Here is a 13,296-nt window from a genome sequence, read left to right on the forward strand (position 1 = left end):
AATTTCCACATCAGAAAAACAGACCAAGCTCAAATAAATAACCTAATGTTGAATCTCAAGGTTCTACAAAAGGAAGAGCAAACTCAAAGCTCCTACGAGGGAAGAAATTATAAAGATCAGAACAGAAATGAATGCCACTGAGTCTAAGAAAATAATACAAAGAATCAATGAATCCAGTTGGTTCTTTGAAACATTAAATAAAATAGACAAATCCTTAGCCAACCTTATCAAGAGGTGGAAAGAAAACATCCAACACCATGCATTTAGGAATGAAATGGGGAAATCACAGAGATGAAGCAAAAATCCAGAAGATCAATACTTACCTTGAGAATCTGTATTGCAGTAAGATGTAAAACACAAATTCCTAGACACTTATAAATTACTAAAGCTGAATCAAGAAGACATAAAAATGCTAAATAAACTAATATCAGTCAATGAAATTGAAGATGTAATTAAAAACTAACCAACCAAGAAAATTCCAGGCTCTGACATTCACTGCTGAATTGTACAAGAAGTTTAGAGAAGACCTAGTACCACTAATTCTCAAACTCTGTAACAAAACTCAAAGGGAAGCAATACTTCCAAACTCATTCCTGGAAGCAAGCATTACCCTGAAGCCAAAATCAAAAGAGGAGCCAACCACAAAAGGAAACTGCAGGCCAATCTCCCTAATGAACATAGATGCAAAAGTCCTCAATAGGATACTGGCAAACAGTGCAGCACTGAGAGCTGGTGATTAGGTCAGGAGGACTCAACTCTCACTAATCAATGTCCTCGTCTTGGGAACGGACTCACTATTGTTAGAAAGGGTCTCAGAGAAATGAGCCACCCAGGAAGCTGGCTGAATATGGTAGATGGCCCTGGCCTTCACCACCCGCATAACATGGCCACCATGCTTTCTTAACCCACTTCAGCTATTCTTTTGGTTGTTATTGTTATTTTTTATTTTTTGAGACAAGGTCTCACTGTATAGTTCAGCTACTGATATAGAGAAAAAAATCCAGGACAATAGCTAGTGGTGGAGGGAAACTTCTGTTTTACTTTTTTGGATTTCGGAGACAGGGTCTTGCTATGTATTTCAGGCTGGTCTTGAACTCACTATGGAGCCTAGACTGGCCTAGAACTCACTGCAATCCTCCTGTCTCAGCCTCCTGAGTGCTGGGATTACAGGTGTGTGTCACCACACTGGCTGGAGAACTTCCCTTTTATGTTACATTCCTATTCCCTATCCCGCTTGAGACTATTTCATCATGAATCTGATGAACTCGTACAGATTACTACAGCAAGTGCACATCATGGGAGGTGGCTTGGCACCGGTTAAGGGCCTAAGCCCCTTGGGAAATCAACTTAGCCTTTCTGGGCCTCTGGCTTTATCTGTAAGATCGAAGAAGCAAGTGCAAGAATCTACAGTCCTCTCGAGCTGGGCATCACCCTTTTCCAGTGTGTGAGCTGAGTTCTTCCCCAGCCGGTCTCCTGGCACAGGACAAGGGGAGGGGGCTGAGCATTCCCAGAGGCGCTCACAGGGCCGAGAGAAGACTGACTTCTGCAGGGACCCCAGGGAGCTTAGCAATTAATTTCTACTTTACAGCGAGTTACTTTTATGTTTGGTACGATTTCTGTTGATTTCCAGAAGTTCTGAAATATGAACCCAGCACGCTGTGATTCTCGGGGATCAGTGCTAAGTCACAGTTTTGGTGACCTCTTCCCATAACGCCTTGAAGAAACAAAAACATTGGTAAAGATGCTGCACGGTGAGCGAGGCTGTCTGCAGGGACACGGCTACGCCACTGGCGGGATGACCGTTTTAGGCGGATGACATAATATCCTCTGGGTGATCTTTACCAGACTGTGCTGCAAAGGTGTGACAGGTAAGGACAGGGCCAAGCAGAGGAAGAAGAGAGCGGGCTGCGAGCGTCTGGCCGGCAGACTCCCTACCTTGGGCATGCCGTCGTTCTCTCCCATCAGGTGGTCTATCAGCTGGCTGGTCAGCAGCTCATCTTTGGCCTGGCCAACCTGTTTCAAAAGAGAAACCGCCAGCAAGTTCAGCAACTTCAACCTAGCAAGAGGGGGTAAAAGAGGCTCATCTAAGGAAGTGGAATAAAAACTACATAAAGTAAACTACTTTATCGACAGTAGTGTCTGAAATGCAGTACAGGCTCAGGGTCTTTCTTCATTCATGTGTAGCCTTACTGATAAAATGTATCCTGAGGAAGCTTTTCTCATGGATGACATCAAAGTACCTTTTCTTTTGTACACAGAGAATGTACTAGGATGTTTCAAAAAAACCTTCTGGGGGGCTGGGGATATAGCTGAGTGGCACAAGTGCCTGCCTGGCAAGTGCAAGGTCCTGAGTTCGATTCCTGGTACCAAAAAAAAAAAACCCCAAAACACCTTGCAAACATCATCATACCCTGAGCACTACAGGTGCACCTTCCGTAGCCCAGCATCCCCATCGCAAATCTGAATCTGAAACTTTGACAAATGCTCAAGGATTTTTGGATTTTGGAGAAGTATGCTAAATTGGTACTCTATACCAGTATTCCAAAATCCAAAAAACTCCAAAATCTGAAACATTTCTGGTCCCAAGTGCTTTGGGTAAAGGATATTCAACCTGTACGACAATGACCCCAAGTACCCCCTCGCAACTCCCCCAGGACTCCACCAGCAAGAGCTCCGCCTAAAGGAAAGAAATGAGTGTAATAACCACGGGAGCCCAGCAGAGGGCAGGCCGCGAGAAGCTTTAGTGGCGCTGTGGAGAGGCCTCTGGTTCAGACATCTCTAAAAAAACCAAACGAGCCCTTTCCTTTGTCTTTGGGTAATCGAATAGCTGATGGGTGAAAGCTCTGTACAAAAGCATTACGGCAGTCAGTGCAGAAGAAATGATAGAATATCACTATTTTACGATGTTTAATAAAATAATGTAAAGTAGTGAAGCCACTTTGGGAACTAGTTGAGCAGTTCTTTGCAATTCTGCTGCTAAGTAATATTACCTAAGAGAAACGAAAACACAGGTCCACACAAAACTCGCACGGAGATGTTAACAGCAGCATTTCCCATAGTAGCCTGGAGAGTGGAAACAACTCAAATGTCCAACTGATACACAGTCAAAATGTGGTACAAAGTCCTGACGCAGGTCACAACGGGGAAGAATCTTGAAAACATGCTAAACGGAAGAAGCCATACACAAAGGCCACATATGGCATGATTCCACTACATAAAATGCCCACAACAGGCAAATCCAGGGAAAGATAGCCTATAATACATAACAATATAATAAAGATAGCGTCTCGGCGCAAGGTCAGATTTCTAAAACAATGGAGGCAACTAAAGAATGCCCAAGCCCATATAGAGATGGATAAGTAGGCAGAGAGTCATTTCATCTATGACTAATACTCCACGGTAATTTAGTGGGGAAAAGACGGCATTTTGATAAATGGCAGGAGGACAATTTCCAAATATCCACACGGGAAAAACCTTTTGACCCTTACACCTTAGACCATATACAGAAACTCATTCAGGGTGGGTAGAAGCCTAAATGAGAGAAGTAAACTATCAAAATTGTAGGGGAAATGTCTTCATGACCATAGGATAGGCAGACGTTTCTTAAACTGGACTAAGAAGCAATAACTACAAGAGATTCATAAGTTAGACTTTATTAAGACATAAGAACTTCTGTTCACAAAGGTACCACTAGAAATAAAAAGGCAAGCCATACCTGGGGAGACTTTCACAACACAAGTTTCTAATGAAAAGACTCGTATTCAGAATGTACAGCAAAGTACAAAATGCACTATAAATCAGTAAGAGTAAGATGGTATTATTCAAATGTGGAAAAAAGACTTGAACAGCACCTCACACGGGGATATTCAAGGGGTCAATAAACACAGGAGAAAGTGCTTCTCACCACTAGTCATCAGGAGAATGAATGAAAGCCATAATGAGAAACCACTACACATCTATCAAAGCAGTTAAACCGAAATGGACGGATGGGCGTTGGTGAAGATGCGGAGAGACTGAAATGCCTTCCATTGCCAGTAGGGTGTAAACGGGTCCGACCACCTTGAAAGAAATTGTTGGCACCACCTGCTACTGCTAAAAATGTGTACACACTATGGCCTCGTAATTCTCCTCCTGGATATATACCCCATAAACACGAGTACTGTGTTTGTCTCCACCAAAATGGTTTTTTATTCATGCTATGTCCAAATTAGAGAGAACACAAATGGCCCTCAACAGAATAAGGGGTCAATAAGTTGCAGCAGGGTCGGATAGGCAGAGTACGACATAGCAACAAACAACAATGAACCCTGCCACACACAACAGCACCAACACATTTCCAGACACAGCAAGGAAGTGGGCACAAGGGGCTCCTCTGCAGGGGTCAAGTGTACGAAGTTCATGAAGAGGCAAAGCCAGTCTGCAAGGACAGAAGCAGGACTGGGGTATCCTGGTTGGGGTGCTGGCTGGGAGGTGACATGAGAGCCTTTGGGGGACCTGAGGGTGTTCTACATCTGGATCTGTGAGGTTCACAAGATACTGAGCATACACTCAGAACTTGAGAGCTCCGCTGGACGCAAGTTACACCTAAGAAACTCCCACGTTCTTACCCTTTAGACAGGAAAGCAAGTGATATGGTGACTGTGAGTAGCACCCAAGGATCCAAGGAAAGCGGGTGGGTGTGAATGAGACTGCGCGTTGATGTCGAAGGTGGATGATGGGTACATGGGACTTACGTGTTTAGTCGTGTATTCAAACATTTCAAAAACTTTTTAAAAATACTGGCATTCTTAAAAAGTTTTGTTCCGGTATTTACTTACAGTTTCAATTGCCATTTCTATCGCCATATTGTCTTCTGAGCTTGTGCATTTCAGGAAGTGTTTCAGTGCCTCAAATGAGAAAGGCAGAAAAACTTCAGACTGCATTTGCACCGGGAAAAACAAAGCTTTGACATACATAAAGTAATCATGGCTTGTGAAGGTATTTTCATCTCAGTCAGGGGCTTGCAAGTGCTGGGTCGTAAATACATATTGCAAAGGCGCGGGGCCTAGTTTAAAAAAGTAGTAGGACCCAGTTAACCCTCTGGACTTCGAATTTGGGAGGAAATTAAAATGCAGAATAGTAATATCCACTTGGTCGTTCACCGACACTCACTGACAGCCGGCCACTACGCATGTGGGGGGGTGAGGGGCTTGGTCCTGCGAGCAACCCCAGGAAGGGTCCGCGATCCCCCCTTTTTGGGTTAGGTACTGTCTCACTGGGGAGATGCATGTAACATAGTGACAATGACAGGGACCGATTATTTTAAGTTAGAATGGTCTGAACATCAGACCTGCGAAGAAAGGAAATGGCCTGAAAAACAAATGGGCCGGTTGAGGCAAAGGTTTATGCATGGGGTGGTCGGAGGTGACAGAGAGGGGACGAGAGCGGCAGGAGGAACAGGTGTGCAGGAGTCAGGGGGTTCGAGGTTCCGGGAGTGCGAGGTGGAGGAGGAGGCTGCTGAGGGCCTGGCTGTGAGTGGAGCACACGACGCTCCCGTGGGAGCAGCGGGGACAGGAGGCTCGGGCTGCCCAGCTCCACGGGCGGAATTCTCCTGGGCGCCAGCTAAGGAGCCTGGGCATTTCCTAGAAGACCGGAAACAGCAAACTGCCAGGCTGCAGGCTGGACTCACACATAGACATTTTCTTTGGTTAGAGCGACTGTGTGCAAACACCTGGGCCTCCGTTTCAAAGCCGGGAGACCTGGACTTGTGCCTCTCTTGGAAGAAAACCCACGTGACCAGGCATTGCTAGGTCCTGATGCCTGAATGGCACTGATGTGCCTGAGGTGGGCAGCGGCTGTCCCCGGCAGGCAAGGTATGTGTGGTTCAGTTGTCCCTCCTCTGTCACATGGTCAGCAGGCAGCTGGGCCCCACGGCTAAACACATTACATCTCTTGTGCGGATGCTGCACCCCCCGCCTCAGGCACAGCAAATGCTGGGAAAAAGACGAAGGATGAGATACAGGCAGAGAAACTAAAAGCAGGGAAACCAGGAGACCACCGCAGTGACTGGAAGGGGTGATCTGGGCTGGAGGTGGCTGGGTGGTGGTTAGAATGAAAGGGACAGATGGGAGAGATTTTAGGAGGAAGTTGTGGTGACTGGGTATGGGAAGGAGAGAGAAATTTCACAGCGGGCTCTCAGGGGCTGTGGCAGCGGGTGGCTCAGAGCTAGAGCTCATGCTCAGCGTGAGGAGGCCCTGGGTTCAATCCCCAGGGCAAACAACAACAAAATAAGTTCACTCCTAGATTTCAAATCTGGTTATCTGGATGCTGGTGTTAAAAAATATTTCCTTTATCTTTCCTCGAGAGTCCAGGTTATGTTTCCTTGGCAAATACTCACTCGGGAATATTGGCCACACAGCAGGAAGAATTTTCCAGCCTGAAAATGTCTTTTTTCTCCTTCAAAGTACAAGGCAATGCTTTGGTAGTCTTCGTTGGACGTGTCTTCAGAACCTACAATAGAAATTCATTGAGTGAAAAGTCTGAGCAGAACGTTTTTACCTTTTATTGCTAGCCTACAAGTATGATCTAAGAAGAGGTGATCCAAAAATAGGAGTAAAAACTCGTACAGCAAGGACCAATGTTATTATTAGAGTCCATTTTTATGGCAAAGCATAGTCATGGTAACCACCCCAAATATTAACTCTGCTCCAACTGCCTTTCAGTCTGAACAGGGATCTGAAGAGGAAATTATTATGAGGGTTTTTTTTTTTTTTTTGAGAATCCAGGTTACAGTTTGCCATTAACTTTTGACACCTTCATCACTCTTATTTCCTAAAACAACAGGAGCCGTTATGATTACAACCTCAGCCACAGGGGCTGGGGATGTAGCTCAGTGGCACAGCCCCTGCCTGGCAAGAGCAAGGTCCTAAGTTTGAGTCCTGGTACCAAAAAAACAAAAAACAACAGTCCATGTGTGTATCAGTCATGGAGGGAAGAGGACATTCAAGTGGCCAAAGGATGCTAGTTACAGATGTTACTGTTCTTCTGCTAGCATTTTCTTTTGGTTTAGGGCTTTCAAACTTATCAAGCACAGAGAAGGAAGAATCCCACAGCTGCTGAAGTTCCAAATCATTGTTTATATTTGAGATGGAGGCCGGGGAGGATACTGAAGTGTAATGATAGCCTACACCTCCAGCCAGACAGATACAGAGTCTAAAAGAGAAAGGCATAAAATAAGGTGGAAAAAAGTGTGTGGGCTTTGGGGGTGGGAGAAAAACCTATACATCTCCTTTATAAAGGTAAGCTATATTCTTATGGACTTAGAAAAACTCAAGGACTTTAGTATAATAGTGATGTGTAATTTAGGACAGAAATATCATCTGTCAAGCTAAACATTAGCAACAGTAAACTTGCTTTTATCTGTACTTTTTTTCTTCAGCTCTTTATTTACTTCAGTTATCTTAAGGACTTCCCAACACATGTTCCTTCAAAGACTCACACAGAAATCTTCCCATGAGTCCCACCAGCAGGTCTCATGGTCATTTTGTGAAGTTTAAAAAACAAAGGAACACAAAAGGACAGGTTATTTTATGACTCCACTTATACAAGGTGCCATGGACAGTCGTACTGGTAAAGACAGAATGCAGAACAGTGACTTCCAAAGGTTAGGGCAGAGTGGCGGGGGAGTAATTATTCCCTGAGTACAGAGCTTTAGGGTAGGACGATGACAAAGTCCCTGGTGATGGCTGCACCAGCGTGAATGTACTTCACGTAATAAACTCAACATTCCTTTTCTTTTTGCAGTGCGAGGGATCGAACCCAGGGCCCTGCACATGTCAGACAAGTGCTCTGTCACTGACCTGTACCTCCCGCCCCACAGATGAATAGCTTTAAATGGAAATCTTATGTTCTGTAACGTCATGTATGCCCATAAAGTCAAAATCTGAACAACTGCAAATATGGCAAGAAAATCTAAAAGCAGACATTCTCAGAATACAAATTCTTCTGGATCATTAAAATATTTTAACCATTCTTTAAAACTTCATTCTCTTTTTATTAGTACGTATTTGTCATACATATTAACCACATGCACTGCAGTGCATAACGCATGTTAATTCTTTTTTTCCCATTCCCTTCCCTCCCTCCCACCCTTCCTCCTCTCTCCATTCACAGAAACTGTTTCCATTTTTCCTTCCATTCTTTTTTTTTCCTTTTTGGGTCTTTAAAATCTTTACCAATTATACTATATATAGATAGATATAGATATAGGTATATCTATATATATAGATAGATATATCTACCTATATCTATATCTATATGTTTATCAAAGTAATAATATATTCTTAACTCATAACTCACTTTAAAAATTTTAAAAAATGTTTACAGTTTCTAAAATCATCCTGTACTTCCTATTACCGTGACAGTGAAATCTTGTTTACTTCTAATGGTTGATAAATAGCAGAGTTTGTGAAATCTGGCCTGTCTTGGAATTTACCCCCAAAGACCTTACTTTTTGTTCTTTTCTGGTACCAGGAATCGAACTTATGACCTCACGCTTGCCAGGCAGGCGCTGTGCCACTGAGCTAAATCCCCAGCCCCAAAGACCTTATTTTTGAAAGCAGTGCTTTTCTTTACTTGGCAATCCCACCATATCTCTTAATAGGGTTCTTGACATTTGGCAAGTAACATAGATCGGTGCTGATGTATAAGCGGCACTCATTTACAACAAGAAAGTTCTTGTGCGCACCCCAGTCTGGTAATTTGGTCACGAGAGCCCAGGTGTTTTTAGGATGCCAGTGTGTGAGAGAGCCCGGGAGAGCAGTGGTAGTTACCGATGATGTCTGCGTAGATTTCCATCTGGTTGTGCTGCTGAGCCAGGGTGAAGGCCTCATTGTTACATTTGGACATGACAAGGAACTGGATGGCAGAGCCGTAGTCGCCGAGCTGGAGGAAAAACCTGAAACAAAGTGCTTCCGTTAGTCTGACTCTCACATGGAATAAGCTGGGCATTTACAAAATAAAATCTTTCTCAACCAGGAAATAAAGAAGAATTTATTACATACACTGCAGTTTTACGTTACATGCGTACACCTGACAAGCATACTCTCAAAAGATGACCATAACAGCCTTTAAATTTAAATAAACTGCTGGATATAATTCTAAAAAAACAACCCCAAAGAATAAATATTCCTTTTGAATTTAGGTATTTGACAAGGTGAGGTGGGGCCTTTCTTCCAAAGTTAGTTTTTAGGACTCCAAGGACAGAAATGCTCTACGCCACCTGGCTACCATCTTGGCTCCATCCAGAGACTGGGTCTCCCTGACGATGCTGACGGCCTTCTCGGGGTTGTTGAGGTGGTCCAGGTAGATGCGGATCACGCTGTTCCACTGCTTGGCGTTCTCGTAAGCCACGACAGCCTCCTTGTATCTAGAAGAGATACTCAGTTCAGACAAAGCTTCCCAACCCTCCCAACTTGGTGGTGGTGGTGGGGTAAGGCACATACATATTCAGGGTACTTTTCTATTGGATTGATGGTGCCTGCTTTTGTTTAAATCTCCTTTCATCATGAAAAAAGCTTCCCACAAAAATATGTTCTTTCTAGGGGTTTAAGAAACTAACAGCACAAATACAATATCATATTGCAGTTTTTACATATGAATCAAAAGCTTCTATACAATTTACATTTTAGTGTTTTTTCTTTTCTAGTGGTAAGATTATGGTAATAATATAGGATTATTATAGAAAACAGAAAATACAGAATTCTTCACAATTACAGCGATATATAAAATCTTACAATTCTTAACAGCAATATATAAAATCTTCATGTGCTGACCTCTAGGTGGCGCTCAGTACTTCTCAGTCTGGACAAATTTTTAACAAGACATTTAGCATATATCTCTATTTACCAAGGTTACTTTTCTATCCTAAACTTTAAAAGCCTCTTTAATAGATATTTACAAAGTTACTTGCCATAGGTCACGTAAACTTACACTTTTATCAGTCAGGTATAACAAGTGCACTTTTATAATACTGTTAAAAACTAAATCTTTCCCAATATGATAGTAAGCTTTTATTAGAATTTGTGAGGCAGAACTTTTTTCTATTTACAGAAATACAATTTGAAATTGTATTTCCTTCTCTGGAACCTGCCTTTGTGTCTTTAGTCCCTTTTCCTATTGCTTTCCGCACAGTACTAAGTTGCTGAAACTGGTATAGCACTGCTACATTTAATGCTGTTTTCTGGCTTAAATAGTGTACTGTCTCTCCCTAAGTCTGGAATACACATTTCTTTCCTTCTGCATGGTTAGGTCATCCTTCCTTAAAGAACAACAATCATTTAACTCCCATTTCATACCAGAATTTCAATGTCCAGTATTTAACCCTCAAATAAAAAGAGATGACTATCTTGGAATATATAAAGGAATGGCCGAGGTGTGAGGTGGAGGAAGATATTAAAGTCAGCACTTGGGGCCAGTGAGGGTGTACAAAGCGACCTTCTCTCTTCCTCTGCTTTCCCTTTCGCGGAGGGCTGTAAACATCAACGGTAACAAACAAACTCGCAGTATTTATCACGTCCCGCCCTTGGGACACGCATGGCTGTCCCATTGGGCAGCTCGTACTTCAGATAGGACTGTCCCGTGCCGCCCGACGGGACACTCCTGCAGGCACCACCGGTGCTCGGAGCCCCCGGCAGCGAGACGTGCGAAGTACGGCCCCGTCGTGAACGTGTTACATTTGTATAAATCTGAGAAACTACAGACCTTCCGTCTGCTTCTTTAGCTTTGGCATACTGCAAGTGGATCTTAGGAGAAGAGACATGAGGCAGAAGCTCGCCAACTTTCGCCCTAAAAGGAAGAGCCAAGGAGAACGGTATCAACAGTAGCTGCCTACAACCAGATGCCGGGTTTTAGGATTCAAAAAGCAATTATTAGCCGCTTTTAAAAGTCTTGGGTTCTTTAAGTAATAGCAGGTTTTTCTCTCGATGCTCCTACTCACCCTAAAGTGGGAGGATGAAGGTTAATTCACGGGTTCTTTCGGGATAACGGCATTTCCATTTGTTTTTCCCGAGTAACTCACCTCATTAGGCATCTCCCCACACCAAACCGGAAGAAGCGCTGCTCTTTCGGAAAGGAGCATTAATGTGAACTTGTCTGTGTCGTAAAGCCAGAGAGGGAAGGTGCATCCGGGTGTAGAAAGAACAGCAAGGAGCGAGTGTGTGAACCCCGAGGCACTCACTCCCACGCCCACGGGAGCACACCGCGGCCAGCCCTTACCAGTTCTTGCAGCGGATGTAAACAGATGCGGCTTTGTCGTAATAGAGGCCTTTTTCATACAGCTGGGCTGCTTCTGAAAATTGCTAAAACAACACCGGATTATTAAAATACCGAATCGGTGATGCAGAGGACCTCATGACTATCTCTGCAGAGTGAGGGATACCTTCATATTCTCCAGGATGGCTCCACAGTCCCTCTTCAGGACCCTGCTGGGGTGCTTGAGGGCCTGGTTCACCCCGCGGCGGATGTCGCCCATCCTGATGGACATCTGGGCCACACCAGCCAGGCACAGCTCGTCGTGGTCCTGCAGGGAGGAGGCAAGGGGAGCGCATCAGGCCCTAACTCAATGCCTGTATCTCAGCCGGTCCAAAGGTTTCGGTTTGCTCCCTTTTCGAGCAAGTCTCTAATTTTGAAATAACAGAGTCTTTGGGTTTTTTAAACCAACTATTACAGTGTTCTAATTTTTCCCTTTAGCAGTCTAGATCTTTTATCCTTTAAACAAAATATTTAGTATCCTTTGTGACAGTACCGTGTATGGTACTTGGCACAGTATTTTATATAAGTAGTAATACACTGGCTATTGTAACACAAATACCATGCATCAATTTAGGGGAAAATCATTTATCAAATTGAAGATTTCTGTATGAGGCATGATTGAACATAAAAGCTTTGTTTATTTAGAAGTGTTTAATTCATTAAAGGTGACAAGCTGGGCATGGTGGTGCATTGTGGTAATCCCAGCACTTGGGAGGCTGAGGCAAGAGGATTTTGAGTTTGAGCCAGGCTGGACTACATAGTAAGGTGCTATCTCAAAATACAAAAATAATAGTAATGATAATGATGGTGATGATAAAGACAACTAAAGAATTCTTCTAATAACTGATCTATTCTAGTAAAATACAGCATCGGATTGTTCTTTACCTAGAGTAGCCTGTCTAGCAGAGCTTCTGGTGATGACAGAAATGTTACGTATTATGCCCTGTCCAACATGAAAGCTAATAGTCACACGTGGCTACTAGGCATTTGAAGTGTGGGAAGTGAGAAAGAGCTAAACTTTCAATTTTATTTAATTTTGAATCATTTAAACTGCCCGATGTAGCTAGTGGTGACTGTATTTGACAGCAGGTATAAAGAATGAACTAAAACAAAAATGTAGCCAAATAAAGAAAATATCAAAAACCCAAGACAAACGAACAAAGAATAGGATCAGATAATTCATTAAAAACAACCGGCCAATAAATAAATAAAAACATGCTTAATTTCACTAGTAATCAAAACCACATCAAACACATATATTTTAGCTTACCAAATTAAGTGATTCACTATTATTGATAATACTGTATAAGGAAATGGACACTATCATATACAACTGATAGGTATATTGAATTACTGTAATCTGTTTTGGGGAATAATTTAGCAGTATCAGAAACTAAAAGCACATTTTATGGCTAGAAATCCCACTTGTAAGAATATACCCTTGTGAAATACTATCTCTGGGTTTAACAGGGGTGTTGACATTTCAAGGTGTCGACAGGAGACCAAACACTAGACCCTCGCTTTTCACATTAACATACTTTGGTGGTTTTAAAGAATGAATATGATGAGCTTTCGTTCTTTTTGTAAAAACTATGCTACATAGAAACACAGAATAAAAAAAATTCTGAACTTTTACATCAACTAACTTAAAAACACCAATTTTGTTACAAAACTGAGCTCCTTGAGCTAAAATTCCAGGACAAGAGAATGCAGTAGGTATACAATTCATTTTTGTGGGTTGTCAGATCTAGGACCTCTCCACTGAGCTATATCCCTGGCTCTTTTTATTTTCTGTTTTGAGACAGGGTCTCACTAAATCACTAAGTTCCCCAGGCTGGGCTTGAACTTGTGATCCTCCTGCCTCAGCCTCTTGAGTCATGGGTATAATATGAGTGTGTATCATTGTGCCTGGTTTTCCAGGGTCATCTGAAAAGATGGGTGTGAGAGGTGCAATGGCAGAAATGACTTTTCTGGAACTAATTTTCTTTCTTTTTTTTTTTTTTTTTT

At 42.9% G+C, this 13,296-nt stretch overlaps 1 protein-coding gene across 1 annotated transcript in view; it reads right to left on the minus strand.

Annotated features, from left to right (window-relative positions):
- Wdr19 (WD repeat domain 19) overlaps positions 1–13,296 on the minus strand; it is a 69,072-nt gene that overhangs the window by 14,888 nt on the left and 40,888 nt on the right. Inside the window, exons 22-29 of the mRNA XM_005391986.2 lie at positions 11,417–11,557; positions 11,254–11,336; positions 10,741–10,824; positions 9,260–9,406; positions 8,811–8,935; positions 6,377–6,489; positions 4,818–4,886; positions 1,936–2,013 (exon numbers count right to left, since the gene is read on the minus strand). Coding sequence (XP_005392043.1) covers positions 1,936–2,013; positions 4,818–4,886; positions 6,377–6,489; positions 8,811–8,935; positions 9,260–9,406; positions 10,741–10,824; positions 11,254–11,336; positions 11,417–11,557 — 840 coding nt within the window. The remainder of the gene's footprint in view (positions 1–1,935; positions 2,014–4,817; positions 4,887–6,376; positions 6,490–8,810; positions 8,936–9,259; positions 9,407–10,740; positions 10,825–11,253; positions 11,337–11,416; positions 11,558–13,296) is intronic.

This window comes from Chinchilla lanigera, unplaced genomic scaffold (genome assembly GCF_000276665.1).
Source record: "Chinchilla lanigera isolate Chin_1 unplaced genomic scaffold, ChiLan1.0 scaffold00042, whole genome shotgun sequence".
Lineage (NCBI taxonomy): Eukaryota > Metazoa > Chordata > Mammalia > Rodentia > Chinchillidae > Chinchilla > Chinchilla lanigera.